Source organism: Canis lupus, chromosome 14, assembly GCF_003254725.2.
Source record: "Canis lupus dingo isolate Sandy chromosome 14, ASM325472v2, whole genome shotgun sequence".
Classification (NCBI taxonomy): Eukaryota; Metazoa; Chordata; class Mammalia; order Carnivora; family Canidae; genus Canis; species Canis lupus.
In genome coordinates, this window is record NC_064256.1 from 38206949 (window position 1) to 38222081 (window position 15133).

Consider the following 15133-nt stretch of genomic DNA (forward strand, 5'->3'; position numbering starts at 1 on the left):
AGCTTTCCTTCAACAAATCTGTCCTCAAGAGGGCGCTCCTGATACGGTCAGCCCCAATTTGTTCAAGTTCCTAAGGCCTGGGAAGATAAGAGGTGAATGAACTCACCAGTGGGGAAAAATTAAGAGAGGGAGACAAACTCCTAACTCTGGGAAACAAACAAAGGCTTGCTGAAGGGGAGGTGGGTGGGGGGATGGGGTACCTGGGTGACGGGCACTAAGGAGGGCACTTGATGGGGTGAGTTCTGGGTGTTATACTATATGTTGGTAAATTGAATTTAAAATTAAAAAATTTTTTAAAGAAATTAAAAAAGAAAGAAAGAACGAAATCAGGTGAATGGAAACCTCCAGAAGTATGGGAAAAACAGCCAAAGGGCAAATGTTGAAGATAGAGACACATTTTGAAAGATACGAAAATGAAAGTAGGGTCAAGCAAGGAATGCCTGCTCTTAAACCATATAATCTGACAGTGGATACCAATGTAATAATCTCTATTAGCTGCTGTGAAAGTATCTGCAAATGTTTTAATTAAAATACCAGATAATAGATATTTTTAAATGCTACTCCTGAGCAATGCAAAAATGCTCTTGGCTCAGCAAGTTTTGCTCTCTTGAAAACCCTGCATTACAAAACTCAGCCCCTTTTCAAATCACCTGTAAGAACAGATCCAAGATAATTTTTTAAAAGAATAATGTTTCTATTTAAAAAAAAAAAAGGGCCAAGCAGTTATTAAAGAAGCGTTAATCAACTGGTAACAAAAATATTTTAATCATTTTTTTGTCAAGATAAAAATATCTTGAGTAAATATGTAATTTTGTCCCAGGAAAGAGAATTCCTGTAATGGACACGGTCTCACATTTCCCTGTGTTTTGTCACTGGGGTCATTACTTCTGTTCTATTCACTAATGAAGAAGCTAATGAGAAAATGGTTCCCGAGTTGGATTTCTTCATTATCTTAGTAACTCAAGGCAAGTGAGTGGTGTCCGTACCATGATTATAATTCAGTACCAATGAAACCAGAGTAATGTTACCAGCAGTGTTTCAAAACATCTCTGACTTAGCTGGCTCTTAGGAAAAGTATCTTATATTTAGAGCAGCTAGCCTAGCTAACGCCTTCATATTACACAGGAGGAGACCAAAACCAGAACAATTCAGTAATGCTTCCTAAACACACCGACAGGGAAGAAACAAAGGTAAAACCCAGCATCTTGGGTGTACATCAGTGGTTTTCAGTGGGGAAGTGACACATCTTCAACCGTTCACCTTGCTCCGGACCCTCAGCTGTAATGAGGAACACAGTCTGGAAACCACTTGTATGTGCCTGCCACTTTAGGTGGAGAATTCAAGGACAGGCTAATCTAGAATCGTGCCACATGCACATTTAACTGGTGGAATTTTAACTGTACCAGCTTGACTCAAAGAAAAGTAGAGACAAAGATTTCAATAGTTCCATGCATCTTTCAGGTCTCAAAGAACACAAATGGCAGATCTGATATGAGGTGGGAGATGCAAATTTGCTACCCCTTGGATGGTTTTCATTCCCATAGGCCTCTTAAGAACGTAGCCTCTCTTCGTGTCTATGAGATTTCCCAGGGCAATTTTCACTTCCAGCACGATTTAAAAGCCTAAGTCCTAAAATGCAACTCTCTGCTGGCCTTCATTGCCTTTTTTCCATTGAACTCCTTGGAGACACTTTATATTACAAAATGCTGCATCCCTTGTTCCTCCTCCCTCCCTCACCAGCTCTCAATGTAAAGAGTGGAGTTAACTTTGAAACCTTGGCATCATATAAAACTGATTCAGGCAAGAAAACACCTATACCCTATTTCTCCCTTTCCTTCCCTTGCCCCTTGCCTACCCCACAGTGCAGCAGGTGAGGAGCTATGGAAAGTTCCCCTTTCCCCATAACATAGGCATATTTTCAAGTAGACTATTAAAAGTAGATCATAGTTATTCTCACAGAAACAATGTAGTAAAAAACGTAGGGATCACAGCTTTGATCAAGAGCTTGGCCATTTTATAGGTGTGCCAAATGTAAACATCAAAGCAAAATACAGTATATACAAACTATAAACTTCCTCTGTAATAATTTTAAATCCCATAAAATAGGGACATATTATCCATATGAATTATAAAAGAAATCCTATCATACCATAAAATATATATATGTCCCATAAAACTGCAACTTTGACCTTCTAAAGCTCTCGTGTCAGATACAGGAATCCGTGCTTAGCAGAATGCTTTTATATGGATTCAAAAGCTGCTTTCTGAATGAAAATAAGGTTTTTGAATAAGAGTATTATAATAATAATAATAATTGATATTTATTCAAATAAATGTGACTTTGTTTATCTTTTTCTGGCTTAAGAGGGCCTTTGGGAGTGATGTATTTCGCACACGATGCTTTTAAGAAGTTTACAAAGCTTCCCAGGAAAATTAAAGTGATTTATCATTTTTCTTCGATACATTTTCTCACAACAGGTATTTACTCATGTAATATTTCTGGAGCATCTGCCGTGTGCTGTACTAGGGTCAGGGAGTAAGGGAGCCTTCTAGAGTCCCAGACGTGTAGGTCCTAACTCAGCAACATCATCTATTGGCCAAAGGGCCTTTTTAAGCCCTCCGAGCCTGAGTTACCTCATCTGTAAAATAGGGCTAATACCATGGGCTTTGCAAACACAAAGATGACATGTATAGTGTTATAGGATCCTATGCTGTGTAGGAAGTGGGCAGTGGCTACCTTGTAGCCATTTTTCATGAGTAGTATTCCCATTTAGTTATCATAATGACCTTGTGCCTTCGCTAGCCTTATTTTATAAATTAGGAAACAAAGAACCTGTCCAATGCTACACAGTTAATGAGTGACAAGGGGTGGCACTTTAAGCTAAGGTCCTCTGATTTCAGATCTAATGCTTTTTTTCTTTATGTCCCGGTTGCCTCTCTATGGCTGCTTTCAAAGCTGGGCTCTGGTCCTCCCAATGCCTCCGTACACCATTAAGATCCCATCTCATGGATATTTAGACAAAGAATCTTTTGAGTCTGACCTTCCAATTTCTCTGAGTCTCATTTATTTCATTGTAAAATGAGGTCGGAGGGTACTTCTGACTTCCAAATGCCTCAAATCTAATATCTAATTCTCAGTGTCTCTTCAAATCCCAGCATCGGTGGATGTCGGCCAACTGGAAAAAGATTATACTAAGGCTTTGACTAACTCAAAGGCCCATTGAAAGGGGGGTAATTCAAGGCTCATAATTTAATTTTTGTTGATGGCCATCTTTCTAAAATCCACAGGAGTGGAGAATGATGAGCACATTTTAACCTTAGTGTGGGACTTAGTTGACTTTTTATTCTCGTTACATATTAATCCAGACGTAACCCAGAAAGGTATCATATTTTGAGTCTGAACTGACCCAAGCCTGAAGCAGACACTGACTGTCAGTATACTGGATAAATCCAATCGACATAGGCTTTTAGCATCCCTCTCTATCTCTTCCTCTCCAATCCCAAATAAGAGCAATTTCCAATTTGTAAAGATTCCCAAACATTCAGGAATTTAGTATATATGGTTCTTCTTTTTAAAGATTTTATTTATTTATTCCTGAGAGAGGCAGAGACACAGGCAGAGGGAGAAGCAGGCTCCATGCAGGGAGCCTGATGCGGGATTTGATCTCAGGACCCCAGGATCATGGCCTGAGCCAAAGCTAGACGCTCAACTTCTGAGCCACCCAGGCATCCCTAGTATATATGGTTTTTATTGTGCAGGCATTTATATGTATCTTTGTTTCTATAAGCCCAGAGTCAGTGAATTCCCCGACTAATTGAGAATTCCTGTGGTTTATTTGTATATCTCAAGACTTTCTTCACCCTGGCCTGATCATTTTTGATTTATGCTTTGAATGTACTTTATAAAAGAGGTGAGTGGTATAGGGGAAGCAGATGGGGAAAGACTATATTTAATATTTGAGTATTTTTGTGACTATATCTTTTTGAGATTTAGAAAAATATCCCTTAAATACATCACTTCTGCAGCTGCCCAAAGATGTAACTATACAGTCTACCTAGTTCCTAACTTGCCTCTGAACTTGATGGGCAGCTTGTAGAAAAGAAGACAAATGCCAGGTGAGAAATCATGCAGGTACCAGGTGAGAAATCCCATGGCATTCCCCATTCACTGACTGCCTTTGATGTGTCAGGCACTGTCCTAATCACTGGTGATATAATGCGAAACAAATGAAACAAAAATCTTTAGCCTCTTGGGGTTTACATTTTAGTGCAGGAGTGGGAGAGATAGATAATAAAGAAATAAGGACATAATTTATAAGTAGTAACGGATGTTAAGCAGAAGAATGCAGGGCATGGGGGGGGGGGGGTGGTAAGTGGGCGTGCTATTCCAGACAGGGTGGTAGGGGCAGGACTCTCTACAATGGAATCATCTGGGGCTAAGAGAAATAAGAAGTTAGCCATGTGGAAAACCGGGAGGAAGGCATTCCCAGCAGAGGACACAGGCATTGCTCAGGGCTGGCAAACGCTCCGTATGTTTTAAGGGAGGCAAGAGGCCAGTGTGGCTGAAGCTAAATGAGCAGGGGTGGGAGAGGCATGCTTTCTGGGGCTAGCATCTTTGTGGGGGGGGGGGGGGTGCTTTGTGGGGCCATGGCCAGGACTCTGGATTTTATTCCAAGTGACATGGGAGATCATTGGAGGGTTTAGAGCAGGTGTTCCTCCTATTGGAAGCAATCGCTCTGGCTGTTGGGTGAAGAATTGGCTATGGAAACCAGCACCGGTGAGGGAGGCAGGGACAATAGGTGGCTGTGTAAGGCATGCTTCGGGGGGAAGCCCCCAGGATTCGCTGATGAATAGGATATGAATTCTAAGAAAAAGCTATTAAGGATGATGCCACAGATGCTGGCCTGATTTTTTGGGAGAATGCCGTTGCCAACTATATTCTCTTCCCCCACGTTCAGAGTTAACCAGTTTGTTTGACAAACAATGGCTTCTTGCCCAAACCAGAAACAAAAACACTTTATGTGATGACTTGACCTAGAAGTGGAGAGCACTGGTTTAGCTGCCTTGTATTTGATCTGTTGCTAGTTTTATTTGAACAGCCTGAATTTCCCTTCTGATAACGTCTTTAAATAAGATGCCACTGTAATCAGTAGTGACTAACTCTGCCTACTAGCAGATAAAAGAGCTATTTTATCATGAGCCAGCGTGCAGGGAGAGAAGTGATAGGTATGGTATTTATAAGTCTGTCCAAGAATGTATGTTCAGAGTTCTCGTGATGAGTAACAGAAAAGCAAGGAGAGCTGAGGCCAGAGAGCAAAGGAAAAAAAAGACTTCATTTGAAACTTTGATAGTTTAGTTACTTCCAATAACTCCATTTAGCTTTCCCAGCACAAATTCTCAAAGTGCATGGCTGGGGGGAGCGGGGCCCGAGGGGAATGCATGGTTAAAATGACTCCAACAGGGATCTGACAACCGAAGTTCCAGATCATCAGGAAGAGCCACGTTTAGGTAATAGCTTAACTGTGGATCCTTTAGATCCCAAACCTTTCCCAAAGGTATAAAAAGAGAAGCAGCTTTCTGAAACCACCCAGTCTCCAGTGAGGCTCAAAACCCATTCGTTAGCAGCCTGCCAGGCAGCAGAAACCAAGTAAGGAAGAACTTGTCAGCAGGAGACTCAGTCCCTGAGGAGAAAAAGGAAGTCCTTTCTGAATTCCCCCTTTTTCTGAGCTTGTTCAGACAGCCAAGGCTGCATCACATTTCTTGGCACAAATTGAACTGCTCCCCTGAGAAGGTGGAACCGCCAGAGGGTAGAAGAGAGGCCAGGGATGGTTATGATTTACTCCTGAACGTTGTGCATTCACAAAGGCCACTCCCCAGACCACAACGGGAGCTGGGAACAAAGTCCCAGCTGAGTTTGGAGGATGAAAGGTCTAAGGGACAATGGCAGACAAAGTCCCAAAGTCTGATCGGCATTCAGAACACTTTTTCCCTTCAGCAGCCTATGACCTGGCAGCTCTGAGCCCAGTAACTATACCTACGAGAGACCCCAAGAAAGGAGAGGAAGGGAGGCCACTGGGGTGAAACAGAGGGAGTCAGCTGCATGGGGCACTGGGAGAGGCTGACGCTCCAGGCCTGCTTCCCTGCCTCTAACTGATCCTCGCTTCACCTGCCACACAGCAGGTATTTTGAAGATCAAATAGATCCTGTACGTTTGAAAAGCATAAAGCATTCTGCAAACCTAACGGTTCATTATTGTGGGAAAAATTTGAGGAGCAAATGCTTTCTCTGGTTTCTGACCACATGAATCATTTAGATCTGCATTTTGGGGTCTTTGAAAAGGTGAGAGACAATACAGAGGAACAAGCTGTGATGTAACCAAACTCTGTGAAGAAGCAATTACTTCAATTTCTTTGGCCACTGACTACTTCAAACACCCACATTCCCAGCCAAACCCCAAGACAACTACATCTCTGAGCTAAAGGCTTGGAGAAAATGAATAGATGTCGCTTTTCAAATCTAGAAAATTCCACAGAGACCCTTGTTTCCTTCCAGGTCCTTTCACTGGGATATATGAGTTCCATCAACATCGTTGTTTGAATAAAACTCCACCCAAAAATACTAATTTGGGAGTCCTACCTGTTTATTACATTAATCATTCAGTAGGTAGAGAGGTACACAAGAAAGCAAAGCAAGCCCCAAACTCCGAAAGCTGCAGCATATCACCTACACATAATGCATGCTGGTAGGGTCTCCATCAAGGTAGAATGTCTCCCGGGCCAGAAGCAGAAAGAGCCATACTGGCAGGTCCCAGCATGAAACACAATAAATAGTCTGGCACTCTCTTTCATTGTGTTAAATTAGAAGCTCTTCATGCACAAAGAGTCAGAGGTCAGCGTAAACAAGGGTGAGAAAGGCAGTGCAGGAGGCTGAGCTGACGTGTCTCCTGGGGCCCAGGAGGGTCCCAAACGCCTTCCACTCTGGGGGCGGTAGGCAGCCGAGCGCCTCAAATTCAATAGCCACTTGTCCTTCTCATTGTACATGTATCTGGTGATTAAATTCTGGTTTCCCAAGTAATCTGTTCATGGAGAAAGTATGCCTGGCCATGTGACCAAGGCCTTCTGGGCCCCATGGTAGGTCTATTTTTTAGAATTTAAAATTCACAGAAATAAATAAATAAATAAATAAATAAATAAATAAATAAATAAATGTCTGTCACAGAATAGCATTCTAGGTTGTACATCAATTTCTTAAAGGCTTAGCTGGGGTGACTCCGTCCTTGAGAGACTCATCCATTCTTGGGTGTTGTAAAAAAACCAACTCTCTGAGGCCATAAGGCTAAGTTCCAGACAGATGAAGTGGCTCCATCACGATCAGGACTGGTGGTGCACTACACAGCTTGCTTTCCGTCAGACACTCACCAGGGACAGAATGCCCCCTTCAAAGCACTTGAATTAGTAGAAGAGATCTATCTTATTTGCTATTCTTAACACTGCATAAAAAGCAGTTTTTAAAGCTGCCCCTAAAGATGAGAGCAATAACCATGTACTGAGCATTTACTGTCTTCAGTATAAGTATTCTTTATCTCAGGGTAGTATTTCACTTGAGCCTTACTGCAACCTATGTGTTAAGCATTATCATTCCTATTTTATAGATAAAGACATTATTGAGGCTCAGAAAGTTTACATAGCTTATACAAGGCCACACACAGAGGAAGTGGTGGGGTCAGGGTGTGAAAGCGGGTCAACATTACACCCAGCACACCCGAGACTACGAACAATGGCCAGGATCCCTTTCTTGCTTATTTCCTCGGGATCCATTGCATGGAACCAAAGACTGAGTTATGTAATGCTCTTTCTGTCTTTGTGCACACGTGCCCACGAGCTCTGCTTTCTCTCTCCATGTCACCATCAGAGGTAGGCAAGCAGATCCTGAATTTGGCCCTGCCCTGTCAGGGGCTCATGGGATGGAAGCACAGCTTTACGCAAGCTCATGTTACTACTCTTTTCTTACACCATTCATCCTGCCCTGATTGTCTGCTGTAGTCTGGGCTATTTTGGGCCTTTATTTTTTCACATGAGTGCATATAATGCCATGGTAACCCAATTATATTTTCATTTATTCTCTTTCCATTTTAACTTTAGTATTTAAATAACCCAGTTGAGTTTGAATCAAATTATCTTTTCCTTTTAACTACTGATTTAACTCTCACTTCCCCAATATCAGTATTTAATTTGTTTTAGCTTCTAACTGAAAATCTACTAAAAATGTGCTTTGGGATTATCGTATATTCATTTTCCTTTGAGTTTCAGAGAACACTGCTAGTAATTGACAGTCAAGACCAGCACCATCCTCCTAAGTCTCTCACCACCTTTCCTTTCCTATCCCCCAAATGCAAAGCCATTGATCAAGGAGGCAGCAAGATAACAGGAAGGAAAATAATATGCTAGCAACCCACCCATTTTCCCTTAGTTTCCTAAGAACTAGGAGAGAGGTGTATCAAAGCAATGGTGTTTAATATTCCCAGGCTGACATTTAGGGATATGAGGAGGGTGGACGTGTTGAGTCATTGTTTCAACTAGGGGTGAAAGGATTATTTTTTATTTTCAGTATCAGTGCATCCTATTTTAGCTAAACAATTGCTTACTGACAGATATTTGGGATGTTCCCAATATTCCACTATTACAAACTATGGTGTCATGCAGCAATAATGACAGCAACCACTCATGTAACACTTTATGTACCAGACACCATTCCGAGTGCATGGTAGAGAGTATCACTTATTTTTAAAAATTTTTTACAAGATTTTATTTATTTATTTGACAAAGAGAGAGCACAAGTACGTGGAGCAGCAGGCAGAGGGAGAGGGAGAAGCAGGCTCCCTGCTGAGCAGGAAGCCTGAGGTGGAGCTCAATCCCAGGACCCAGGGATCATAACCTGGGTCATAACCAACTGAACCACCCAGACGCCCAGAGAGTATCTCACTTAATCATCACAAAGCCATCTGAGGTCTGTCCCACTGTTATTATTTCCACTTTAAAGAGGAAACTGAGGCACAGAAAGGTTAAGTAACTTGCCCTGGGTTACAAACCTAGTGAGATGTAGAGCTGAGATCTGAACCTAGGCTGGCTCCAGAGACCCTGCTCTTTCTTCCCAAATATTATTATGTGCTAATGCTTAGGTGCAAAAGTCTCATGGAACTTCAAGGAATGCAGGCTCCATAAGTACAAAGTACGTCCATCCATCAAATGAAGACAGGTATTATCTGCCCCCAGCCCCCATCCCACTACAGTCTTCCCACATCTACAACAAGGCTGTGTATGAGTTACATGCTCAAGAAATATTTATTGAGGGTGCCTGGGTGATTCAGTCGGTTAAGCATCTGCCTTTGGCTCCAGACATGAACTCAGGGTCCTGGGATTGGGCCCCACATAGGGCTCCCGGCTGAGCAGGGAGCCTGCTTTACCCTCTCCCTCTGCCTGCTTCTCCCTTTCTGCCTGCTTGTGTTTACTCTCTCTCTGCCAAATAAATAAATAAAATCTTTAAACATATATTTATTGATTGAATATGTACATGAATGAATGATTCCTCTTAAATAAAATTAAGAACAATGCCTTTATTTGGTGCGGCATTTTGATGGGGCATTCATACCCTAGAAGGACAATGTCAGTGAGTAAGGGTATACGCTTTAAACCTTTAAATCAGTTGGGCAAATGCTTCTTCATACTTTGAAGATTTGTCTCACTATGACTTGACACAAAGGGCTCTGTTGATGGACATAGTCAAAGGAGTGCTCAGCATTGCTAGTACCTTTGTGCTAAGGGGGTGGTTTGGTTTCAGTAGAGGGGAAATCATTCCTTCTCTTTATGTGTAAAAGCACTGTAATTATCTCAGTTGCTTTAAAGCCAGTGAAAGGTGGACAATAAATATTTCAAAAGCACATGTAATGGAAGGCGTAAGCAACTCTTCCAGTGCAAGTGGGCAAACAGGGTGTATACAACAAACAGAAAGGGTATATATATCCACCTGTTCGGAAAAAAAACGGAAGCCTTTGTCCTCACGGATACACTCATAGGTTTCTCCAAGAACAGGATTAAAGGGCTTGCTCCCGGCTCGGAAGTAGCTGGATGCATACGCCGATACAGCAAAGGCTGCCACATACACCTAAGGAGAAGGAGGATAGAACTCTATTATTTCTCTGTCATCAAGAATTTTTTTTTACAAAGACATGAACAAAATAAAACCCTTATTTCTCTCTTTATGGGTTATTTTGGAAATCCAACAATTTGTCTCTGGTTTAAAGACAACCAAACCAACTTTGGTTTAGAGTTGCAGGTTTAAATAATGTTCATTTTGGCCCAGAGGCCAATGAACCAAACATTAGCAAACTGTCCATCTGTCCTGATTCCAGCTGGTAGAGGCTTTCCAAAGGATGGTATTTATCAAGTGAACCACCCTGTTTTTGAGCTGTTAGGCTAGGTTCAGGGCCTTTAACCCTGATAATATCTGAGAAGCCTGATTTTCAGAAAGGAGAAAGAAGAAGAATGTAAAAAAAATCCAAACTTCCCTCAAAATTCAGGAAAAGGAACCATTCCTAATTTGATACTGTAGAAACCACTCTGACAAAAGAAAATCTGTGATAGCAATTTCCTGAGTTTCCTGTAACGGGCCACAGGACAGCGCACAGTGCCTTTCAAAGAGTCTAGCTTTTCTGGGAGGAAAAATGAAAAATCAAAAGGAAAAGGATAGATTATAGGTAAACATGAAATAAGCATTCACTGTGAAGCTCTCGGGAATTTTTTTTTAATCAGTTCTCCTTTCAGGACACCAAAGAGACCCATTATTTTTCTTATCATTTTTGGGGGTGGGTGGGGTACAGATCGTTGAACCTAGGTTGTGATGGCAACTTTCTCTTTCTAAGTGAGTAACAATCTCAAGGTCTCCCCTTCCCAACACATTTCATGAGGTTTCTTATCCTGGCAGGGGGAAGGGGGGGGCGGGGGGGCTGAGTGCCTTTCATAATGTTCACTAGTCATATAACTTGTCTTAAGCCTTTTGCAACTAGAACCCAGTTTACCACTCACTCACACCACAGAATGCTATAGAGCATCTAAGGGTAGTTCATAAAAACCAATTCGGTATGCTCAATTCTCTTTGTTCTGGAAATCTGGGGATCTGTTCCTCTCTTTGTTTCCCCATATGCTTGTTACCTGTTAAACAATAAGCTCACATTGTCTATATGGAATTTTGAATCAACCCTGAATCAACCTCACAATTTAAAATATAACAAAATTTGTAATAGAACCTGGTATCATTCATCATGCTGCAGGGAGAAGGGAGGGAGGGAGCCGACACAATGAAGCATCCTCCTCTTAGGCTGGCAACAAGAGAACCTATGCAGGGGCAGGAGCTGACCTACAGGGCAGTGAACACCCCCACGGATGCGGTTCCTACACAATGCTTTCCTCTACTTGCCCTTCCAAGTGCACTGTACTGGAATGTAAAGCCTTCCCTCAAATTCCTTCTCAAGGTCAAGTACACCAATCATTCAGCTGACATCCTAAGGGTCTCTAAATTGCCACAAGAATGAAACAGTGAGATGAATATTTTCATCTTCAAAGTCTATCTTTTTTTTAAAGAAAAGAGCCGACCACAAATGTTGACTTTTAACACTCATTTTAGAAGCTATTTGCCTCCCTTTGTTTGGCAGAAATTATCTAGGAAAGAGTAGCAAAGAAGATTAAAAACACACACACAGCTTGTTTTTTCTCTCCTACTCTTATTACCATTAGTATCAAGAAAGCCTCTTTGATGGAGAAGTCCCCAGAGACCTTGGAAGGAAGGACGGTGGGATGCTCTCATCCACCGCTGGATTTCCCCTTCATCTTCAAACCACTGAAGTAATGAAGTTTTAATAAGGGTCAAACCTATGGAATGCTCAGAATTTAAAAAAGAATGCTGTCTTCCATCAGTGAAGGGATGATTTAAGGTCAGGTCCATGAAGCCCAGGGATGTGCCGACGCCAGTTTAGCCCACCAGTAAATGCCCAAGACAGAGACCGCATTTGTCGGGGAGACAATGAAGTGCCAGCCTCCCATTCAAGCAATGACCTGACTGTGGGGCAGGTAATATATGAGGGAATAAAAAGAGGAAGGAACACTCAGTTTCAAAGAACAAAGTTAACTAGTCACCAAAAGGGCTGATTTGGCTATCATCTGACCACCTTGGTCCCTTATCTCCCCCCACCCCAAGACAAGGATGAGAAACACCTGGAGGCCCCTTCATGGGATGACCCATCACTTGATTGGAAGTAATACTGAGTAGAGGACAGAAGGTGAATTTTTTCTAAGATGAGCTGCCCTTTTTTTTTTTTTTTTTTTTTTTAACTTACTCTATAGAATAAGAGTCAGGGTGGAACAATTATCTTTCTTCTGTAAACCCCTTGACTAGGAATGTTATTTTCGAAAACCTCGTCGCTCGTAGGACAATTCCAAAAAGAAACAAAAACATTCTCAAGGGAAATTCACCCTTGACAAGAAAAACAACTTGAGAAATTAAAGTCTGTCCACCCGGGATCATAAAAAAAAATAAACGTGCCGACAGCCCGCAAGACATGTTTTCCAGTCGGACCTATCAGAACAATCACTTGGAAGGTTCTGGAGAAAAAGGAAGTGTAAAACCACAAAGCAGAACTACCCAGAGGCACCAACCGTCACAGAGAAGCTCCCCCAAATGGCAAATCCTGACACATGCCTGAAAACAGCCAGGCATAGGGGATCTAGACCCTGGTGAGAAATGAACCTATCTAAAGAATAATCCGAAGGAAAATCAGAGGAGCCCAGAGCTCAGGCCCTGCATATCTTGGCTCTGCCTGGTGGCTCAGGAGCAGAGGCTGGACCCACAGCTGAGCTGGACCCACAGCTGGGCAGGGGGTTCCTCACCATCCTTTCCAAGGCACTGGGGATTTGTGCGGCCTTGTCCAGAAGCTCACTGTACTCCAGCTCCTCGCAGAGCCGCTGCAGTGTGTTCAGGGGTTCATTCAGCTCCACTGGCATTGCCACCTTAGACAGATCCTTCCCGATGTTATTCCTCAGGATGTTCCACAAACTGATGTTACTTGCGTTGGGGCACGGAGCCGGCAAGCAAGTTCTTCTTCTGGACTTGGCTTCTCCACCACTTTCAAGCACAGGCCCTAAAAGGGAAAGAAGCCTCGTTGATTTCTGTAAGACTTTTTATTTTATTGTATCATTTTTAAAAATTCAGAAATAAAACCTTACCCAGCAAGTGCTCAATTCTACTGTTAATCTCAGTTGCCGAGAATGGGACCGCAAGTCAGAAAATAAAAATTCTGTGCAGCTAACTGAAGTCAAATTGCATGCCCTAGGACTCATGGACTCTCTTCCCAGGGAGGTCTTCAAGGTCTGAGTCAGAAGCTAGTGCCGCATAGCTTAAATAAACTGGAAGCTGGACTCGTATGTTCATAGCAGGTTACTGTTTATGTCTTTAAATGCTTTATAAATTTTTATTTAATTTTTAATCTTTTTAATGTGGGGTTTCAACTTCTGACCTGGAGACAAACACCTGAGCTGAAATCAAGAGTCAGACCCTTAATTGACTGAGCCACTCAGGTACCCTCAACTCTTTAGATTTTTAAAAAGCACTACAGACTCTGAATAAAAACTTTTCAGCTGTTTTTAAAAATCACTTCAAGGGGCACCTGGGTGGCTCAATGGTTGAGCGTCTGCCTTTGGCTCAAGTTGTGATGGTGGGGTTCCAGGATCGAGTCCTGCATCAGGCTCTCCACAGGAAGCCTGCTTCTCCCCCTATGTCTCTGCCTCTCTCTGTGTCTCTCATGAATAAATAAATAAAATCTTAAAAAAAAATCACTTCAAATTCTGATAAAGAAAACAATTATGTTTATTACAGAAAAATGGTAAGAGAAATTAAAGTCTTCCATTATTCCACTACCCACAAATAGGAGCTATTTATATCTTGGAGTATTTTCTCCATCCACAGAACTCATATAGCACATCTAGTTTTATGTTCTGCTCATTCCCTTAGCTATTTTTCCATGCTATTCAATATTCTTCTAAAGCATCATTTATAATGACTGGAAAAAAATTCCATGCTATGGATTTGCCACAATCTACTAAATCATTCCCAAATGATAATGATAAACAAATCATAGATTTGTTTCAATGTTTTGCTATGATGCAAAAAAGAAAAGGTAGTGAATATTTATATTCTTAAAATTTGATTGTATCTCTGAGCGTTCGCTTAAGATACATAGACATGAAATTACTGTCAAAAACTAGAATCACTTTTAGACATTTGATTCATATGATCAGACGGCTCCTCAAAAAAAGCTATATCAATTTCCTATTTATCATCAGCATATATGTGTCAATCTCCTAAGAACTTTATGGGCTTATCATCATTCATTTTCGATTTCTGGCCAATTGTTGGGTGGATGGTGTGATTTCTTTGTTTTAACTTACATTAAAAAAAATTCTTAGTGTGATCTGGAATGTCTCATGAACACTTCTTTACTGAATTATCTGCTTTCCTATTTATATTAAGATATATATTTTTATTTTTATATTTCTTTTACAATCAAATCCCTATTTGACATTTATCTTTAAATTTGGTACATGTGGTTAGTTGATGAATAAAACATTTATATCTTAGGTATTTACATTTGTCAGTCTCTTCCTTTGTGACACTTCCATTGGCTCAGGCTCTGATAGTCTTTTCCCATCCCAACTGAGCCTATGCAAATGAAATCTCACCAACATATGAGGAAAGGGCATTTTATTTGTATATATTTATCTATTAAAAGTAAATATTTAACATTTACTCATTGTAAAGCCAATTGCTCTGAATAAAGAGGCTTCTTTGATAAACAGAAAAGTATGAAAATGGGCTCACGCTTTGCAGTGTCACATTAACCTAAGCATCCAATTTGTTGTTGAATTTATTTTAATTGCTTGACACGAGCAAAAATCTGATTTGCCCAATAGCTGCAAATAAAAGTAGTTTTTAAAAACAGTTTTCCATGTAATCTCAAAATATTTTCTCTGATTGCACAAATCTAGATTTTGAAACACTATATGATGATTACTATCAATGAATGACC

The 15133-nt window shown here is 41.2% G+C and overlaps 1 protein-coding gene across 9 annotated transcripts in view; it reads right to left on the reverse strand.

Annotated features, from left to right (window-relative positions):
- OSBPL3 (oxysterol binding protein like 3) overlaps window positions 1-15133 on the reverse strand; it is a 177611-nt gene that overhangs the window by 21165 nt on the left and 141313 nt on the right. For all 9 annotated transcript variants that reach the window (XR_003143041.3, XM_049093723.1, XM_025464408.3 and 6 more), the window contains 2 exons: window positions 12939-13189; window positions 10024-10161 (listed from right to left, as the gene is read on the reverse strand). Coding sequence is in view for 8 of the 9 variants with exons in the window: in XM_049093723.1 (XP_048949680.1) it covers window positions 10024-10161; window positions 12939-13189 (389 nt within the window). In the remaining variant the exon portion in view is untranslated. The remainder of the gene's footprint in view (window positions 1-10023; window positions 10162-12938; window positions 13190-15133) is intronic.